We start from the raw sequence: 22,373 nt of genomic DNA, 5'->3' as shown, positions 1-22,373 counted from the left end.
GAGGGTTCAACGTTAGGATACATGGAGAATGTTTATCACAACACGGACTGACATGCACTTGCATTCAATAAATCTTTGCTGGCAACAGGAGCAACTTTAGTGACAACAGAAGTAACAACTTTTGTTGTTCTTATTTTGCTCATAGTAGATATGACCTCCAGAGAGGAATAAATGTCCCCCCTGTATGGAAATAATTCCGTACAGGAATGTGTAATTTATTATATGGTATTTTCTACAAAGTGTAATACTGGTTTCAGAATCTCCATCGTCTGGTCACTTTTCTATATTTTAGATGTACCGTTGCTAAGGGGTTTTGGTCACCAGTTTCTTCAGTCAAAGCTAGGCATATGCCTCTTTCTTGAAATTCAAGATGGCAGACTTGACTAAATGTACCAGATGGTTCATAATGAGTTTATGTATCTCTTCATATTCTAAACATATTCTTTCAAAATTAAGCAAGAAAGTAACTTTTAACTGAATGATTTAATAATGGTGCATTTATGTCAAGAATACTTTCCCAAACAAAGATCTAGGGAGGCCAGTTAGAACAAATACTGGACTAGAAGGTTAAAAAAGAGAGAGAGAGCAGGTTCTCACCTAGTTCTTTCAGTGAATACTACCTGGAGCCTCAGTTTCCTCACCTGAGAAGTGAAAGGGCTGACCTCAGTATTAAGGTTCATCTACTTATACAATCCCATGATGCTGAAATGGTTATGAGTCTTGAGTGACAGAGCAACTCTGCCCTTCTTCCTTATTCCTGGTGGAAATTCTATAGTTATTTCAAGTTTAAAATTACATGTATTTTAATATTGTAAGTAAGAAAATTTGGAGAGGCCTTCACCTTAGTGTTGAAAATACCTAAGGTAGCAAGAAGCAGGGATATCTAGAAAAATGAGTGGACATGGAAAACCAAGCCAGTTGCATTTGTCAGTGAGCACAGAGCATACAAACTACCACGGCTCTGCACCTGGGCAGAGGTGAAGGTGTCACCAGGAAGACAAAAACCTGGGAACTCAAGCAGGCATTTCTTCCAGGGTGGGGTGGAGGGAAATGGTCTGAAATTGGAAACTCCTCCTAACATCCTTCTCCAGCCTCTAATCCCTACCATTACAAATCCCTCCAGACCTTCTCTCCCCTTCCTAACTGTAAGGTTTATTAAACTGTACCAAATGACAAGTCAGGGGTAGACCTTCCAGCTGGGCCCTGGGGCCAGACTTCATTGTAGGAACTCAGGCTCCACACTTACCTCGGGCATTCCTCTTAACCACTAGGCCTCAGTTCCCCGGCTGTGAAATGGAGCTCGTAACATTACCTGACTCTAAGAGGGCTGTGAGGATCAAATAAATAAGATCAAATGAGCTAGCCCTCGACAATGCTTAGACACAGCAGAGGCTAAATAAATAATTAGCTGTTGCCGCTACTATTGCTGTTGCATTTCTTGCCATTATTATTATTTGAGATGATAATGAGGAGGAGGAGGATTGTTAACTAAATAGTCAGAACTTAAGGAGTACTAACATGGTAGGAACCACAATAGGTGGTGGGTAAAAGATGACCCCGAATAACCTCAGGCTCCTCTTTCAGTTTTGTGTCAACCCACAGACTGAAAACTTAAAGCAACAGTACCCCTTAGAACAGAATGGCATATGAAACAGAAAACAAACTGGTGTCCTCACACCCCTTCCAATGCTGCTCCTGCTGGGGTGGGACTTCCTAGCTACCCTGTGTGATACTGTTGGGTTTTATTTGCCACCTGTGTCTGCTGGCTGGGCCTTGGGAGCAGTGACAAACTCCCACCAGATGCTCAAGCAGAAACTTCAGTGGCCACTTAGCTTAACACCTCCTTGGCAGGGCTAAAGTCAACACCACAAAGTCTTATTCTACAAGCATCTTGAGCTCTGGTTTCAAATTTCCTTGCTTTCCTGAGTTAAGGACAGACTCTTGGTGTTAAGGGACCTGGAGTTGCTTACAGTCTTGGGGGCCAGGAACCTTGTTCAAACACAGAACTACTAATTTGCAGAACCTCTGTCAGTGGAGATTTCTCATAAAATGGGCCCCGGGGTCACAGTTTTGTTAAACTGTTGTTGTGTTCCCCCTCCTACAAGCACTCTTTAATTGGAGATAACTGTAGACATGCCCGGGGAGTTAGGTAAGATGTGCCCAAACCAGCCAGGGCAATTCCACAGCACCCTTGATGAGTGCACACAGCAGACAGGGGGTCCTCTCGGGAGCAGGCACACCATTGCGGTGCACAGCTGGAAACTAACCCTGGAAGCGTTTAAAAAGTCACCTGGCAACTGTGAGTCTCTTTGCACCCTGAGTTGCTGAAATCTCATATTTCCCGTGACTTGTGGGACATGTAGCTAAGGTTATTTCAATTAAATATTCATCTGTGCTCAGTATACCCTACCCACCTCTGTGTTATGTAATCGTGAGCTTCTGTTTTGAGTTGGGACTCTGATGGTCAGGGCTAACGTGGCTACAGGCATAGCTCAGCGAATCTATGGGATCTGGGTTTGCGCTTCCACATCTGGGCTGCCTTTTGCTGCCTCTGGTCTTGTACATGGTGAAGAGATTAAATTCTCTCCCATGATCTACATCTCTCTGTCTCTCCCTCCCTCCATACTTCCCTCTCTCCCTCTACACACACACACACACACACACACACACACACACACACACGCAGGCACACGCACACACACACACCTCTTATCAGTGAAAACTTTGCCACTGAGTATTATTTCCATGTCTGAAAACAGACATTCTGCCAGAGCAGAATTTATTTGATTCAGGTCTCTCTGACTGGGTGGTTCGGTCGAGATTTCACCTAATGCTTGCCAACTCACAGTAAGATAACATTTTACTTAAACCAAGGGCTGCAGGCACAACAGACAGTGGCCTTCTTGGCACGCAACTCGCAGTCCTGTGATGCCCACCCCAGGCAGAGTGAGAGTAGCTCTAGGCTAGAGCTCTTACTTTGGCAAGAAACAACATTTGCATGAAAGCTTTATAAAGTTTGTTTAGCTTACTTTAAATATTTTATTTTAAATAAATCACCCAAACCAAATTTAATTCTTTTCATTTGGACAAAGAGAAAGAGAACATCCATGTTATTAAAAGACAACAATGCTTCTCATTCTTCCTTCAGGTCTGATTTTAACATGAAGTCTGATTTTTTTTTTTTTTTTGTCAATTTTGATAGAATCGTAATTGCCCTTTCAGATCAACCCCATAAAGATGGCACTACCAAGGGAAGTACAACAAATTTGAGCTTCAAATCTTGCTTTTCACCTACTGAATTGTAAATTACCACTATCACTGACTATTGCAAAGGGAGGCCTATAGGAATGTTCTACACATTTACTTCAAGTTTCCTCTTTGCTGTTCTTTTCCGAGGTCTGCAAGAGCCCCAGACACACTACCAAGACAGACTAACTCAGTCGACAAGGCAGTAATTCTGTGGGGTTTTAGGAACAGACAATCCGATGTCACCTCTGCTGGAAATAATGTGACATTCATTTAACAATAACAGGTAATAAAAGTAAGTTGTAGAGTATTTAAAGCTGTATAATCAATCCTTTTCATCTGCATATGAAACTATATATGTATCTAAGTATTTATTCTTGCCTCCTTCCAAAAAGAATTGGGGTAGCTTATAGGCATACATACTAAACAATTCAAAATAAGTAAGGGTAGACATATAAAATGAAGTCAGGAATAAACTTATTATTCAAAAAATGCCTGCTGTTAGAGGTGGGCTACAAATTTATTTCTAGCTTCATAGCAACTAAAGCAAAGATGGTAAATTTTAATCAATCAAGATTAATTATGCCTTTATCATTTTTTGTAGGGCTAAGTAATGGAAATGCAAACACACTCAATTGCATCCAAAGACTTCTGGTCTGCCATTTTTTACACCAGCTCTGGGCTCCTATTTCATCTATTCACTGTGTGTTGAGAGTAAGTTACTGCTACTAATACCACAGGTGTTTATTTCTGCATTCACCCATGCTGTTGCCTCTGTGAGGAGTACCGATGGTACTCAACCATTTGTCCTGGGGAGAGGGGTACAAATCACCCTGAGAGACATCTGGCAATGTCTGGAGACAATGTTGATTGCCATAATCTCCGGGAGAGAAGTGCTACTGGCCTCTAGCCAGTAGAGCTTAGAGATGTGGCTGAACATCATACAATGTGCAGGATGTAACCCACAACACAGTCAAACTATCTAGTCAAATTATATAATACTGAGGCTGAAAATTCTGCAGCAACTAATGGGGTGTCTATGGGTGTGTGTGATTTTGTTTGAATAAGACAGAAATGAGTCACTTTTCTGTTTTAGAAAACACTAGCCTTAGTTTGTACTTTAGCTTTCATTGGTCTGCTCTAGAAACCCCTAGGTCAGAAGAGCTTTTATAATTGACAGAGCAGGAAAAAAGGAGACCACGGTTTGTTCTGGATCCTAGATATAATGTCAAAGGAATTTCAAAATAGGAGATCTTTAGGCCATAGCTAAAGGACTTCAGAATAAGTCTACCTGTATATATTAGGAAAATCTGGGCACTGCTGAAAAAAATTGGAAGTCATCCCATCTCTTAACTCAATCTGAATAAATAAACCTTGCCAATAGAATGTGTTTTACAGCACTGATGGAAGAACTGCTGGAGAGCAAGAGAGAGTAAACAGATGGAAAGAACACCAAAGGAAATTGAGAAATAGCCATCTGATGATATCATGCAGATTGGACCAAGAACCGCATGCCTGGGCTCTTCCCGCACTGACCTGCTGGATGCAGGTGCACAGTCCATGGTCTCCCTGGTACCCGAACAGCTGGGTGATTTTCCCCCTTGCCAACTGCCTCTCTTAGTGACAGAAGTCAGGCTCATTCCCATATTTTACAAATACAATAGTTAATATGGCTGATTAAAAACTGGCTTTGATTTTGTCATGCCCATCCTACTTTTTTCTTTTTTTCTTTCTGATAAGCCACCATTATTCTAAATATGAAAAGACTAGCTCAGAGTGGATAGACTAATGATGAAATGTAACTTTTCTCTCAACTATCTCAGTAATCTTCACCTTCATTCTTGTAACATAAATTTAGATAATTCAATCTTTGAGGTGTTTCTGCACAAGAATGGTCATGTTTTTACTAAACTGATAAGCAGTGATCCTGCCTGACAGCACTGTGATTAGCAGATGTAACCTCTCTGCACTCATGCAAACTGAAAAGGTTAGTGAGAACATCTTAAGAGCTCTTTGAACTCCATGTCTACTTCAAAATAATTTCTAGAGAAAAGCAAACATCTTCACTGACTTGGAGACAGAGGAGAACCTTGTCAATTTAAACTCTACTCTGCTCATCCAGAAAGGAATGAAGCTGGATGTGGCCTCCAAACCATCCATAAACAAAGTTTCCTCAGAGAGTATCTGGGACGATGATTAAATGTAATAATTTATACTGTTTGAAATCAACTGGTATGTTAATCATAGGTAATTCTTCCTGCACTAACTGCTGGACTCAGTACTGAGTCATATTTGGTTGGCTTCCTTTTTCCTCTTCAAAGAAAAATCATTTTGTAAAATCTACAGTTTAATTTTCATTAATTCAATCAACATTTTTATCCAGTGTATGATATGTAATTATTTAATGACTCTTAGTCTCAGAAAATAGTGAGACATAAAAATAATGAATAAATTTATTATATCTCATATACATATCTATTGTCCAGATAAACAAAGCCAGGATAACTTTTAACTATATGATTTTAAACATGTGGATGAAAAAACTTGTTTCTACATGAAAGCTGCTTTCAACCCACCATCAAAGCCCACTTCTTTAAGGCTAACTAGTTCATAAAATACTTTATTAAGAGATTTCATGGCTTTGTTAATCCTGCTTATACAATGGAACTAATTTGATAATGACAGTACTAATACTCCTGTTTTGATGAAACACTTCAGAAAGCTATCTGCCTACAAGAGATAACAAGAAACTCACTTCAGAATTAAGGACATACACAGACTGAAAGAACAGGAATAGAAAAAGATATCCCATGCAAATGGAAATGAAAAGAAAGTTGGAATAGCTATGCTCATATCAGACAAAATAGGCTTTTAAAAAAAAGATTTTATTTATTTATTTTAGAGAGAGAGAGCACACGTGAGTGGGGGGAGATGCAGAGGAAGAGGGACAAGCAGACTCTGCACTGAGTGCAGAGCCTCACATGGGCTCTGAGATCATGGCCTGAGCCAAAATCAAAAGTTGGATGCTTAACCGATGGAGCCACCCAGGTGCCCCCAAAATAGACTCTAAAACAAAGACTATGATAAAAGGCAAAGAAGGGCATTACATAATGATAAAAGTGTCAACCCAGAGAAAAGATATAACATTTTTATGTCAATATTGTGTTTATTTATATTAAGTGATTTAATTAAATTAATATATATGCACTCAACATAGGAACACCAAAATATATAAAGCAAATGTTAACAGACTAAAGGGAGAAACTGAAAGTAATACAATAAAAACAGAAGACTTTAATATCCCATTTTCATCAATGGATAGGTCATTCTGACAAAAAAAAAAAAAAAAAAAATCCATAAGGAAACATCAGCCTTAAACAACACATTAGACCAGATGGACTTAATAGACATACAAAACAAATCATCCCAAACCAGCAGAATACACATTCTTCTCAAGTGCACATGGAATATTCTCCAGGATAGATCACATGCTGGGCCACAAAAGTCCCAATAAACTAAAAAAAAATTGAAATCATATCAAACATCTTTTCCAACCACAATGGTATGGAACTAGAAATTAATGACAAGAAAAAAAGGGGAAATACAAAAACATGAAGACTAAACAACATGCTACTAACCAACCAATGGGTCATCAAAGAAATCAAAGGAAAAATCCAAAAATAACTAGAGACAAATGAGAACAGAAATACAGCATACCAAAATCTATGGAATGCAGCAAAAGTGGTCCTAAGAGGGAAGTTCACAGCAATACAGACCTACCTCAAGAAAAGAAAAATCTCAAATAAACAATCTAACTTTACACTTAAAGGAACTAAAAAAAATAAGGACTAACAAAGCCCAAAATTAGAAGAAGAAAGGAAGTAACAAAGATCACAGTGGAAATAAATGAAATGAAGACTAAAAATAAAACAAAAATGATCAATGAAATTAAGAGCTGGCTCTTTGAAAAGACCAACAAAATTGATAAACCTTTAGCTAAACTAGCCAAGAAAAAAAGAAAGGGGAATCAAAGAAATAAACATAAATGAAAGTGGAGAAGTAACAGTCTCAGAGAAATATAAAGGGTGATAAGATAGTACTATGATCAATTATATGCCAACGAGCTCCTAGACATCCTAGAAGAAATAGACAAATTCCTACAAACATACAATCTTCTAACACTGAATCAGGATGAAATAGAAAATCTGAATAGAGAGATTATTAATAAGGAAATTGAAATAATAATTGAAAACCTCCTTACAAACAAAAAATCCAGACCAGATAGCTTCACTAGTGGATTCTACCAAATATTCAAAAATTTAATACCTAGTCTCAAACTTGTCCAAAAAAATTGAAGAGGAGGAAAAGTTTTCAAATACATAGCTAGCATTACCCTGACACAAAAACCAGGTAAGGACACCACAAAAAGAAAATTACAGGCCAATATCCCTGATAAACATAGATGCAAAAATCCTCAAATCAAAAGCAATAATACATTAAAAGGATCACACACCACAATCAAGTAGGATTTATTCCAGGGATTCAAAGATGGTTCAATGACCACAAACCAATGGAATACATCACATGAACAAAATTAAAAATACAAATAATATAATCTCAATAGATGCAGAAAAAGAATTTGACAAAATTCAACATGCATTTATGATAAAAATCCTCAACAGTGTATACAGAATGAACATACCTCAACATTAAGACATATATAACAATCCCACATGTAATATCATACTCAGCCATGAAAATCTAGAAATATTTCTTCGAAGTACTACCCAAAGCAATTAAGCCAGAAAAAGAAATAAAAGTCATCCATATCAGAAAGGAAGAAGAAAAACTCACTATTTGCAGATGATATAATATTATATACATAAAGCCTAAAGAATACACCAGAAAATAATTAGAACTAATAAATGAATGTAGTAAAGTTGCAGAGTATAAAATCAATATACAGAAACCTGTGGCATTTCTATACACTAATAACAAAACATCAAAAATAAATATTTTAAAAATTTTTTCACTTATAATTGCATTGAAGTAAAGAAGTAAAGACCTGTACATGGAACTATAAGTCACTAATGAAGGAAACTGAAGAAGACATAAATAAATGGAAAGATATTTAATGCTTATACATGAGAAGAATTAATGTTAAAATGTCCATACTACCCAAAGCAATCTACAGATTTATTACAATCCCTATCAAAATAGCATTTTTCATGAAACTAGAACAAATAATACAAAAGTTGAATGGAACCACAAAAGACCCCAAATACCCAAAGCAATCTTGAGAAAGAAAAGCAAAACTGAAGGTGTCACACTTCCTGATTTCAAGCCATACTATAAAGCTCTAGTAATCATATTTTTTGTACAAAAACAGAATATGGATCAAAGGAACAGAACTGAGAGCCCAGAAATAAACCCACACATATATGAACAATTCATGTATGCAAAGGAGCCAAGATCATACAATGGAGAAAGGACAATATCTTTAATAAATGATTGCAAGAAAACTGAACAGCCACATGCAAAAGAATGAAAACAGACCACTATCCCACTGTCTTTCACTACACACAAAAATTAACTCAAATGGATTTAAAGACTTGACTGTAAGACCTAAAACCACAAAATTCCTAGAAGAAAACATAGGCAATATGCTCCTTGACATCAGTCTTGGTGACATCTTTGTGAATCTGACTCCAAAGCAAGGAAAACAGAAGCAAAGATAAACAAGTGGGACCTCATTAAGCTAAAAAGTTTCCGCGCAACAAAGAAAACCACCTTCAAAATGAAAAGACAACCTACTGAATGAGGTAAGATACTTGTATACCATACATCTGATAAAGGGTTAATGCCAAAAAATATATAAGGAACTCATACAACTCAACAACAAAAACAAAAAAACAAGTAACCTAATTTAAAAAGTAGGCAAAGGCTCAGAATAGACATTTCTCCAAAGATGACATCCAAATGACCAACAGGCACATGAAAAGATGCTCAACATCACTAATTATTATGGAAATGAAAATCAAAAAACCACAGTAAGGCATCACCTCACACCTGTTAGAATAGCTATTATCAAAAAGACAAGAAATAACGAGTGTTAGAAAGGATATGGAGAAAAGGGAACCCTCGTACTGTTGGCAGAAGTGTAAATTGGTGCAACCAGCATGGAAAACAGTATACAGATTCCTCTATCCTGTGATTCAGCTATTTTACTTCTGGATATTTATCTGATGAACAAAAAAAGTCTAATTAGAAAAGATACATGTACTTCTATATTCATTGCAGCATTATTTACCATAGCCAAGATATGGAAACAACCTAAGTGACTGATACGTGACCAGATAAAGATGTGGTATATTTATACAATGGAATACTACTCGGCCATAAAAAAGAATGAATTCTTGCATCTGCGACAACATGGATGGACCTTGAGGATATTGTGCTAAGTGAAATAAGTCAGATGAAGAAAAATAAATACCACATGCTTTCACTCTTATGTGTCATCTAAAATAAAGAAACAAATTAAAAAAATAAAAACAAACTCAGAGTTACGGAGAACAGATTAGCAGTTGCCAGAGGGGATGCAGATGGGGGAGGGTGTGTGTGAAATGGATGAAGAAAGTCAACTTATGGTGACGGATGGTAATTAGACTTGTGGTGATTACTTTTAGTGTATACAGATGTTGAATTATAAAACTGTACACATGAAGCTAAATAAATAAATAGAAGAAATATTAGTGGTCTCAAAACCATATGAATTTGAAATGGACAAAAATGGCAATTTGCTAGTCCTATGTCAACATGTGGGGCTAACATTGAACTTGTTGCTATACTCCATCTGAGTGAGAAGTAGTGCAGTCTCAGCCAGCTTTCAGACTAAGCCTTATTAGAGAGATCCTTCAAAAACTCAGTTTAAAAATAACAGAATGGCCAAACGATTTTCAGTCTAAAGACCTCTGTTCACTTTGCCAACAGGAACACTGGATGTGCACAGGTGAAATGGTAAAGAGGGTGGGTGGGGAGGAGAAAGTGTAGCTGTTTGGTTTAATAATGACAGAAGGAAAATCCCTCCCAGATTACGTATAGTGTTTGTCTTACTGGATATCCCCTTAACTGCTAGGACTACAGATGCTATTAGTTTAAATGCATATTAAGCTATCTGGTTCTTCTTAAAACCTCATCAGACCGTTCAACTTCTAAATTTATATTAGCAACAAATTCGAATGGAAACATCTCAATTCTGTGCTTCTGTGAAAGGGTTACAATTGACTTAAAGTTTCTGGAGGAAAGTGGGGTGATCCCATGCCATACTGAGAGACATAAAATGTACAAAACCTTACACCACCATTTTTCCTGTTGAATTATAAAGTGTGAAACAAATATTAATAGCAATTTCCAAAGGAATAAACTTACTTTCAGTGCAAATAGGACAGCATCCTTTTCTGTTGAGAATTTTACCCTAATCAAGAGGGGGGAAAAAAAAAACAAATTTAATGTTAAGAAACAGGGTCTGCTGAGGACAAAACTGTTTTTAAATCTAATACCAGTTAAACCAATGAAACCAGCCCAAGCTGTATTTGAACTTAATGCCCAGTGATGATGATGGCAAAAATGAACTTTGAAGTATCAGGTTCTAATGCCAGGCAAAGTCATTGAGAAAGCTTTCCTATTCTTGTCCTCTGAGAACTGTAATATCCAAGGGGCTCATTGGTGTCATTTTTCTTACACGGAGGGAGGATGGAGACCGTCTGGATTCAACCTTCTCACTGATATCCAAACTACCCCCCAGAGAGTGAGCGTACACACATAAAAATGGGAATCATCTGTTATCCTCTCAATCCACAGAAGGCTTCATTCTGTCTTTGCTCGTCAGAGGGGCCCAAACAATAAATCATACCCCAAGCGCAGGCCTATGGAGATGGACGATATCTGTGCTACAGAACAAATGCGGTCAGATTTCTTCTTTCAGAAAAGTGGTATGCTATTCATGTTAAGTCACTGTTCAGCAGTCAAAGCCAATGAAGTTGAGGGTTTTGAAATGCTGAATAATTTTCCATTACCTTTCAGGAAATACAGTGTAATCTCCTATATTCCATTTCTTCCAATTTTTTAATGCATGGCATTAAAAGGAGGAAACACATTCTCAGGGTTGATATCAGAGAATGGCATTGTCTTTTCACTGAGACTCACAGAGAAAAAGAAATGTGGTCAATTGCCACTAGCGGTCAATTGCATTGAAGAATAGATTTAGATCCTAAAAAAAAAAAAAAAAAAAAAAAAAAATCCTACAGACTTTAAAAATGTTTGTTGACAGTTGAAGAACTAGAACCACATCTCATTTATTTTTGCATCAGCCAGGGTCTAAACTGGTACATTAAAGGCTATGAGAACTTTGAATGAGGTTTAAAACTCGGCCACACTCAGCCCTCCCTGGTTTGGGGCATTATGACATATTTTCATTGCCTACAGCTCAATTATCTACGGCTTTTTTTTCCCCCCAAGATTTTACTTATTTATTCATGAGAGACAGAGGGAGAGAGGCAGAGGGAGAAGCCGTCTCTCACCTGAGCAGAGAGCCCAGGCAGGACCAGATCTCAGGACTCTGGAATCATGACCTGAGCTGAAGGCAGACACTTATCTGCCTGAGCCACCCAGGCGTGCTCTATTTTCTGTTTCTATTTGGCACAAGAGGCCCCCTTCGGTTTCTTGTGACTGAAAGCAGTTGAAGAAAAGACCAACTGAGTTTGGCTCCGGGCCGATGGAGGGGTAGCTCCAGGGGAGCGCAGTAAAGTGCTCTATCAGAAGGAGGCAGAGCTACCAGAACCAAGGCCCCAACAAAGGGTGACTATGTGATCCCCTACATCTGTACCTTGGCAGAAACTGCCATCTCCTTTCTCCTGGAACTGAGTGAAACTGGTAATCTCACAGAATCACATAAGGAATAAATCAGGCACAAGCTAAGAAGTCTAGGCTCCCAAGGTCCACATAACTAGCTGTGGAGCTCTGGACACTTTGTGACATCACTGGTAAGAAGGGTTTAGTAATAGCACCAACTCCAAGGGGTGGTCTCAACATTCAACAGGTGAAGTCCTGCGACTATAGGGAAAGTCTCTGTGCATATCAGTGATGATGAGACGGCAGTGTTACAACAATCTGTCCCCACTGGAACCCCTCACAGCCCTTCTCCTCAAAGGTGCTCCTTGCCTCAGGGCTGGGGGGGAGGGTGGAGGAGGGGGTAAAAGAGGGAGGGGTCTGCCAGGGAGGATGGACAGGAAATCCCACCATAAAACCCTTCTTCAACAAGGCACACATACTTCTGGAAAAAGAGATGAAGAGCAGCCAGGAAGGATAGAGCTGGGAATAGAGTCTGCTTCTTTAAAAAAAAAAAAAAAAAAAAGGACTTTTTAAAATTTCCCCAGGCAATGCAAGGGAGGGGAAATAAGCATTTAACAGCATTTCCATGGTAGAACTAAGTTATCTTCCAAAGTCCTTGTGCTGGTCCCTGAGGAAGGAAAGTGTGAACCAGAGGAACAACTGGAAGGAAGCCTAGAAACAGAAAGGTGGCCCCTGGGGCAGGACAAGCTTTGACAAGACTAGGAGGGGGTGAGGTGGGAGAGAGGTCTGCACTTGAAGAGACGGATGAGGTAGTCACAGAGGAGAGAGGCTAAGGAGATGCCGCCATCCAGCACGTTGACCTCCCCCCCAGCAACAGGACAATGAAACCCATCAAGGCTGGCACACGCGGCGAGACTCAAACTGGAAAGGCCGTCCGGCCTGCTGAGGCTAGTTACTTGAGCCACCAGGCTGGCAAAGCATCCTGTTTTTGTCTTGTAGAATAAGGAAGCCCATTCTTACCAACATGTGCCACCGGAGTTCATTAGCAGCGAGGGTTCCCCAAGGACTGGCATAAATGATATGATCCCATTCTGCCCAATGAATATTTATAAGCAGACCATGTTCAAGTCTACTTATTGTGTCTTTTTTTTTTTTTTTTTTTTTTTGCTTTCATGGGAGGTTTTCAGTTTTCTGTCTGAGGCTTTTTAAAGCAAGACTAATTAGGGTTTTTTTTTTTCCCTCCCCCCCTTCATTCAGTTGTGCAATAGCAACAGCTGTTGTTTTTTGTGTCTCATTTGGCGCTCAAGTAAAAACAGCAACTTTTTGTTTATAATAATAACAGATGTGAATAAAATTAAAAGCTGTCCATAACAGAGAAGGGAGAACTATGTCCTGAATATATGGATATATTTTTTTCATTCACTGGAAGGTACTGAATAGGTTTGACATTTTCCCAAAATGCATAAAACCTTGAGAGGTTTTAAGTTGCCGAGGTGAATTCACTGAAGCTCGTGCTTTAGAAGATAATGGTGGCTTTATTCAGAGTACTGGAACTGTAGGTTTCTGAAAAGAGATATTTCCATAGGGGCGCTATTTCCATTTGGGGCTACAACGGAGGCCAGGGTTAGGGGAGGAAAATGCAGTAGAGGGGTCGGGGGGTGTTGCTAGGCCACCGGAGAAACCCCTAGAGGAGTTTATGACTGAACAACTACATATTGCTTTGAACTGCTGAGGGAAGAAATCCCTAATTTAAGAAGAGAAAAATGGGAAGGTTGGTTATGGTGTTCAAAGGAAAACCCAGCAGAAGGAAAAAGAGAGCAGATCTAACAGGAGTTGGAGACATTAAAACAATGTGGGAAAAGTCAACGAGGAATAGGAGATTTGGGACAAGTGCAAGGTTTAGAGCTATTTTCACGTGAGACTAGAATCCGGGTGGGAAGTGCAGAAAAAGTAGGAGTAAGCCTTGCAAAGGGTGTTGTGGCTATTCAGGAACCTGGAAGTATCAACAGATCTGGATTTTGTGTTCAGAAGATGGCATGGGACCATGCCACATGTAAGATGTTTCCCAAGATCTTAAGGTAAAGAAAAAAAAATCAACCTGCATTCCAGACATACCTGTGGGCAACTGCTGATGGGAACACACTGCTTCTTTCGACACTCTGTCTTGCCTTTCACACAAGCACAGATGGTGCAATTAACAGAGGACCACATCTCTCCATCCTACAGGAGAGAGCACAGGATTCTGCTATCAGCTGGAGGCTGATGGGAGTTAATCCAACAGGCTTGGATTTTTCTGCCAAGGAGAGCATTTCTTACCCTGAGTGAGGGATCCATCATCAGGCTAAATTATCCTGAGGTGTCTATCTCCACCTATGTGATTGGAGGATGTGTGTGTGTGTGTGTGTGTGTGTGTGTGTGTGTGCGTGCGCACGTGCACGCGCGTACCCCCTCTCCAGGATATAAAAAGAATTCTTGTGTGTCTAATCAAGTCATAGTTGCATCTTGCTGTTCCTGCCTTGTTTACTTAGTTTTACCCTGGAAGACAAACATGAGTTTTCATACATGATCAAGCAGCAAAGGTCTGATTTTCCTATTTGATAGAACTGAAATGTTTAAGCTCTCCCAGACACCAGAAGTCGAGATTTACAAAAGTAGTTAGTTTATTCCCAGATGGGTATAGTTATGGACCACATAGGACAAGAACATGCCAAGAACAGAGGCTAATTCAAAGGACTCTCATTGCCCAGGCAGACACCTGAGCAGCAAGCCATCCAAACATGTGGAGCCCAGACAGAATTCTTCAACATAATGTGTCCCTGCCTGTCTGATACCCTCCTCCCAAAAAGCTGGTTAGCACCTTGGAACACATTTTCTAGCCCAGAGAGGACTTTCTGAGGAATATATCTGGCTCACTGAATTTATAATATTCAATTGCCAAATACCCAGCCCCAAGAAGCCCCATTCCTCCGGAGAACACACAGGTACGTGCGGCCTCACTTGTGGAAAAGTAGATTACACACAGGAGAGATGAGTCTGAAAATAAAACCCTTCCTGTGTTGGTAAATCTAAGCAGCAAATTTCCTTAAAAACAGAGAAAGTAGCTCAGATTTTGATGACGATTGCCCCTTCTCCCCTTCCTCCTCATTTTTTGAAGCTATCTTCAGGATTATGAGGGCCTTTTATTTTTCAGGAGAGAAAGGCCTAACTGACTGTCGTAAAGGGCATCTGACTAGTCCAAATTCTCTGAGTGCACATTTCTAGGACTTGGTGTTTCAGAGATGACTCTCTGCAAACTATTTTAGGCTTCATTACATATAGGACCCTTCGTACAAGGAGCCTTGAAAACACTTTGCCCACAACACCAGCACGACAGGGAGTCTACTACATCTGGGTACTCAGGAAACAGAGGATGCCTTTACGTTTAAAGGACACATGAGAGGCACTGAGAAGCCTATGTAACTACAGCACACACATGACCCTCTTCTTTTGGCACGCCACAACATGTCTTCTTACTGATTCCATAGGGATCAAGACTCTCCCTCCAATTCTGTCAACGTTAAAGGAAATCTGGCTAAGTGCAGCATGAGGTGCTCCCATGTCTGACTTGACTCCATGGGTCTCGGTCTCATGAATGTCCTGAGGTGGCACCTTCAGGTACAGAAAGACACCCTCCACCCAACAGACCGGATGGAAAGCCCTTTGGGAAAAGGCAACAATCTTCACCCTGATGTTCACGTGGTCACTGAGCAGCTCCGCTAACAGAGAAGTACGGGGAGCCGCCGATGAGTAGCAGAGGGTCGGTGGCCAGTCCTGCTAACTCAGCTGGGCCAAGGTGCTCTCATCTTCACTCAATGGTTGGGATGACATAAACATCTCACCTGGACATCTTCCAAGTAAGAAAAAATCTCTCTTTGGAAAAGCAGCTTTGTGAAAAAGTTTTAAAGTATTAAGCTATAGAACCACTGGATCTTGGAGAGGGACATGGAGCGTCTCTGACTGAATGAGATGCCCTGGTCACTAGGGCACCCATAACAGTACCACCAGGGCAGGGCATCTTCAGCTCAGTCCCAATCACTGGCCCACCACACTGGGCCATATGTTTCACAGGCTTAAAATACTTTGTAAAACAAAAATAAAGCCAAAGAAAACCATTTTTCCAAATAGTTGCCTCTCTGCCCCAGGTGTACTTGATTTTAAATATAGGTATATATAATATTGCAATATAAATAATTACATCTGCATACACACACACGACATATGTGTCTATAAAATGTAGATAACTCCGGCCTGCTTTTTATCTGGAGCTTTTTACATTTCCATATAGTATAGTGTTTTCCAGGCGCTTGGCTTGTGACATACCCGGAAAATCTTGTTGCCAAACTTGCACACCTTGACGTCCTCTGGAGGTACTCGCAGGAGGCACTCTTCACAACACGTCTGCTCCCCTCTGAGGCAGCCCCCAGGGTGGGAGCACTTCTTCTTACATACCACAGTGGAGTCCTGGGGGCCCGGGGGCAAACCAGAAATTAAAAATGCTTTCCATCTCTATTAAACATCCCACCTGATGTTCCTTTTAACACCCCACAACCAACTGCTTTTAAACATATTCTGAAGATATCACACTGTAACTTGTTGCAATAAATCTTTCTTTCCTTTCAAAATGTTGTTTGTTGATGAGATACTTGGACAAGAAAATGAAGAAGCTATGAGAAGTGTGATGTACCCTTGCTATGTTCCATGAGTCTATAACTCATTGTTCAAGAAACTTCTGGTTCCACTCCAGCCAGCGTGTGGCAAGTAAATCTCGCTCACTAGGGGCCCGTCAGTTTCCTTCTTGCTGGCTTTTTCCTCTTGCAAGTCCTTCATGAGCATTGCTCTCCTGGGTCTCCTCTGGGACTTTATGCCACCTTCAAGGGGTTTAGCCTAACGGCGTTATATCTAATCAAAAAAGTAAGCATTAGGAGCTAACGTTCCTCCTCAAGATGAAATTCTTTAGTGTGGGCTATGTTCACAGAAGAACTGAACAAGCAATTCCAAAACGGGCCTGGGCTCTAGGGCTCTTCAATAAAGTATGTAACCTTCACAGGCCACTTACACCCTGAGAGCGATGAGTTTATATCTGTAACTTTAAAGGGGTATGGCTTGCTTTCTAAAGAAGTGGCATGGTATGAACACAGTAGTCAAGTAAATTGTGCCTACTGATTTATTCAGCAACACATTGAAGTAACGTTCAGAGCTGTTTAAGAAAAGTAAACTTCTTCAGTTCCCCAGCCAACAAGCTGCAGTTTCACTGGAGTAGGTTGCCAGCTGGAAAGAATGTAAGAGCAAAACATTTCTGAGACTTGGTGGCAGGCAGGGTTGGAGGAAAGCAATGTCCCAAGTAGATGGGCAATTCCCTGACATTGTGGAGTTAGTGGGAGACCCATGACAGGGAAATGAAGAAAGACCAAGCCCTCTCCTACTAGTTAGCACTGAGAGCACTTAAACAGGTTGTGTAAATCAACTGTTGATCTGTTAATCTTCTCTGTTAATCTTATGACTTTAAGAGGTACTCCTGGTATTCATCTACTATACTCTTACTGACTATCCATCTAAGATTAATATGACAATAAGATAACCCTTCCAGAAATGGCATTAGTTGTGTTTTATTTCTAAGGTTCTACCACATCAGACAATGGATAGGATTCAGCACTGGACAAGAACAGTTCATTTATTAAGTGTGTTATCTTATGCAAATTCGTCTCCTTGAGCCCAGAGTCCTCATCGTCAAAATGGAGGTGAGAATACCTACCCCTCAGATGTACTGTGCAATTTAAATGAAATATGTAAAACACTCGGCACAGTTCCTGGCACATAGAAATTCTTATAGGTTAATTCATAAATTAGAAAAGAAATCCACTGCTAAGCTGCATGTCTTGATTTCTAGCTTGAAAATAGGGCACTCCCTAGCTCTCACGTAATACATACTTTATGGTAGCAGATTTCCCAGCTTTCATTACACACACACACACACACACACACACACACACACACAGAGGATACCCATTAGATCATAAGCATGGGAGTAGTTTATGCAAGGAGAACATGGAGATGGAGGGATGTGCTTCTGTCTACAAGGAGTTCACAGAGCAAAAGGAGAGACAGAACCATGGGAACAAATAAATTACAATATAATGTCGCAAACAGTAAACTAGTAAAGGTATAGAGGTAACAGAAAAGAAGAGTAATTACCTACATAAGTGAGTCAGGAAAGCCTCCCAAGAGGAGGTAGCGTGTGAGGTAGGCCGTTGTGTATGAAGAGGAGTTTGATAATCAAATGGAAAGAAGATGAGGACACACTCCAGGTACGTCAAATCTGAAGGCGCAAAGACCTGATACCACACCGTGCTCAGAGAACTATTAACCAGTTTCCTGCCCCTGCCGTGGCACTGGATGGAGATGCTGGGGAGGGAAGCTCTAAGCACAGAGAAAATAACACTGATTCTCCAAAATGACTGTAGCCTGATTCTTTAAGCATCCAATTTCCCAGAGATGACTGTGAATGCATACTCTGACAAAAGACAACCTCTTGAGGAAACAATACTCATTATACTTTTTTGAGCACTGGGGCATATTGCCTAATCTTCTCTTAAAGAATCTATGAGATCTAAAGCACTGAAAGCATTACGGGTTGTCAGTCCGCTTTCCTACAATTAAGGGAACTGGGGATGTAATGTGTTTCATCAAAGGTTCAGTACCCTCAAGAGGAAGCTCTGACCTGTGAAACTCTTGGAGAGGAAGAAAAGCTTGGGGGATGGAGGCCAAAGCAAACAGAAGAAATGGCTATAATGCTTAGCATAGGATAGTGCAAACCACGGACGAGAGGAAGGAGCCTGAGGAAAGTATTCTCAGGCTTAGGAAATACTCAGTGTTCAGTGCCAGGGAACAGACAGTTCAGCGCCTGTTGAGCCACCTCCCCTACCCCGGAAGTAGTGCATGCTACTTACCAAAGCATCCCTCAAGTAATCAGGAACTTCTGAACTCTATTCCTAGCCACTGACTCATAGCTGTCATTGAGCAAAACTCCCCTCTTTCCCTCTCTAGCCCTTTAGCTATTAAAAACAAAACAACCACCATCACCACCAAAATGCATTATTCTAAATTCATGTCACTCAGATGGTTGGGTTAAGTCACTAATGAATGATCCTAGTATCTCCCATTAGAATAATTCTCTTCTTGGTTTTTAAAAATAAATCACCACCTAAGCACAGTCAATGAATGTGTAATGTGCATCCCTTTAAAATTCTGGAGCTGTGGCATTCCTTCTGTACCAGTCATTAGACCTCTGTTGCCTTTGGAAGAAAAATAAGCAATGCCTCAAATAAGATATGGTACAATGAACAACGCATAAATACTCTCTTCCCAAACTATCAGGTTTATCTTTGTGAAGAACTGTAAATCCATGCCTTTCTTTCCTCCTCAATGTGATTAAAGTCATTTTTACTGTGAGGTGTGTCAGAGAATTATCTTGGATAGTTAGAGCCAGAGAATACTGCCACATTTATGTGTCTGATTTTAGAAAGTACCTCAGGATTGCCCCCTCAGAGTTAATTCTCACCTACAGAAGCTAACTTGTAGGTCCTGGGAAGATAACAGTGAATTGTAATTTTTTATCTTATGTTCGAACTTCCTTGCAACATTGAGTATGAGTTCAACTAGTAAAATGGTATTGATAATGCCTCCTTCCAGTAACATATTATCATGTTTGGCTATAATGTTCACACTAAAACCCCAACTGTAACCATGGCTGGACCACAGCCCCTCAGAACCACCTTACCTGGCAGGTGCATGCAGTGCAGTTATCATAGAGAAATGAAGATCCGTTATCATAAACATCACTGCGAAAGAGGCAGCTTCCAAATGGGAGGTCAAACACTTTCCTCTGACCTGGAAGGAAGCCACAGCATGGTGTAAGCAAGACAAAAGCCAGGAAGTCCCACTTCGGCATCAAAACTTGTATCACAGGGCTGTTAAACATTCTCACAAGACGAGGTAAATCAGGTGCACAAAAACAGTCCTGGGTCAGATGTTCCCAGGGAATCCCCTGAAGTCATTAATATAGAGAGCTTTTGTTATAGAGAGTTGGATTCACACTGAATCTTGTTAAGTTCAATAAATCTTTATTACCAGCATAGCGGACCAAGATAATCAGGTCTAAGCCGACCTGCCCTCATGGAGCTCACGGTCCTAGCCACTGACTCATAGCTGACATTGAGCAAAACTCCTCTCTTTCCCTCTCTTTCCCTTTAGCTATTAAAAACAAAACAACCACCATCACCACCAAAATGCATTATTCTAAATTCATGTCACTTAGATGTTTGGGTTAACTCACTAATGAATGATCCTTGGTCACTTGTAAAATGACACCAATAACGCCTCCTCAAAATAATACAGGACCCTCTCTACCTACAATTCTGATACTAGAGTATATAACCAAAAACCCTTTCTCATGGTTAGATAAAATTTAGCTAAAGGACTATATTTTACACTTAGCAAGTATTGATAACCCAACTAAGATGGGAATTCCTATGCATACACCCAGGGCCTGAGTTTCTTGAAGCTTGTGAGAACTTACAGACTAAATTGGAGGATTACCTGCAAAAATACGAAATTCAGCCTTTCTCTAGGCCCTGAAGCATCAGGAATCTGTGTGCTGGCCACCCCCCCCCCCATTAAAATCACTTCTGTTACATAACACCTTGGTTTTAGGATATTCTAGTAATAAGCAACATCCCTAGCCATATCTTTTTTCTTTTTTTGTATTTACTAAAAAAAGGAAGGTGATGCATTTTTCCCTGTTGTAAACACTGTCCTCTATATTAATCTATCAGAGATATTTTTCTATCCTTCAAGAGTTAAAACTAGTGCTGTTTCAATTCTGCAATTTTTATAAATGTGATAACCTGGTTTTCCTTTTTCTTATCTTTTCTTTTTTTAAAGATTTTATTTATTTATTTGACAGACAGAGATCACAAGTAGGCAGAGAGAGAAATCAAGGTCCCTGCTGAGCAGAGAGCCCAACGTGGGGCCCGATCCCAGGATCCTGAGATCATGACTGGAGCCAAAGGCAGAGGCTTAACCCCCTGAGCCACCCAGGCATCCCATCCTTTTTCCTATCTTTTATCTACATGTGCTTCATGTACTTTAGAAAAGGCAGGATCTAAATATATAAATATAGTCCTGCTTCTTTCTCCACCAATCAAAAGACATCTTCTTCATGGCTGAGCTCCAAATGACCTCCTCAGAGGTCCTTTTACCTCAGAATGAGCAGCCCCTTCCCATGTTCCCACAGCTTGTTGCTTTTACTACATTTATAGTACTCAGTACTGTGGCATGGCTGAAAGAATAAATGGCGAGCAAATGGATGGATGGATTGGTGGACTGATGCATCAGTAGATCACTGAACAAAAAGAACCTTCAACAAGTTTATCCCCCTGAACAAATGTGAACAAATGTGAACTAGATTATCACCCAATAAAAATATCATTTTTACCTAAAAACACTGATATGAAGCTGTAATCACAGAGCCTAGCATTCATTAAGCAGCCCCCATAAGTGGCAGGTGATGGGTATTATCATTATTAGCAAGAGTGTAAATTCCATTATGATCCTAGGCTGTGTCACTCTGAGGGGCATTGAGTGCTCAGTGTACACAAACCTCTGATGGGTCTCTTCCTTGAAAATGAGAAAGAGAGGAAGAGAAGGTTGCAGTGCAAAAGGCAAGAGTAGGTGTTATAAATGAATCCTGGTCAAAGGAATATTTAACAGCAAATTGGTGTCCAACCAGCCAAAATCTAATTACTCTAAGATTTTAGGACCTAGAAAGTATCCTAATGTTTCCTTTTCTGTCTTTTGTTGTTTGGGTATGTTTCTTTTTACCCCCAAGGAACACAAAATCTTACCATAATCTCAAAGTCATCATGGCCCAAAATAAGAACAAACATTCAAAATAGTGGTTCAGAGACTCCATATACAGCCTAATTTAAGCCATTTCTGTATTATTCCACTGGGATTTAGGTCAGTCAAAAAAGGTCTCATTTGGGAGAATTTGATTTTTCAAGTTTCCTAAGACTTGCCATTCCTTTTGTAGTCTGTCTTATGACCACAAGTGGACAAAAAAAAATCTGCATTCAATACAACAGCCATTGGTCATATGAGAAGTTTCTGAGCTGACTCAGCACATCCACAGTACGGGCTTCAAAGCATTAATCAAACCTACTTATCTTCATTATCAGACC

At 40.0% G+C, this 22,373-nt stretch overlaps 1 protein-coding gene across 5 annotated transcripts in view; it reads right to left on the bottom strand.

Moving 5' to 3' along the window:
- BMPER (BMP binding endothelial regulator) overlaps window positions 1–22,373 on the bottom strand; it is a 296,813-nt gene that overhangs the window by 92,465 nt on the left and 181,975 nt on the right. For all 5 annotated transcript variants that reach the window (XM_059171541.1, XM_059171542.1, XM_059171543.1 and 2 more), the window contains 4 exons: window positions 19,913–20,022; window positions 16,456–16,596; window positions 14,212–14,316; window positions 10,675–10,720 (listed from right to left, as the gene is read on the bottom strand). In XM_059171541.1, the coding sequence (XP_059027524.1) occupies window positions 10,675–10,720; window positions 14,212–14,316; window positions 16,456–16,596; window positions 19,913–20,022 (402 nt within the window). The remainder of the gene's footprint in view (window positions 1–10,674; window positions 10,721–14,211; window positions 14,317–16,455; window positions 16,597–19,912; window positions 20,023–22,373) is intronic.

The sequence above is a fragment of the Mustela lutreola genome, chromosome 4 (assembly GCF_030435805.1).
Source record: "Mustela lutreola isolate mMusLut2 chromosome 4, mMusLut2.pri, whole genome shotgun sequence".
Lineage (NCBI taxonomy): Eukaryota > Metazoa > Chordata > Mammalia > Carnivora > Mustelidae > Mustela > Mustela lutreola.
This window is presented reverse-complemented; position numbering and strand designations above follow the sequence as displayed.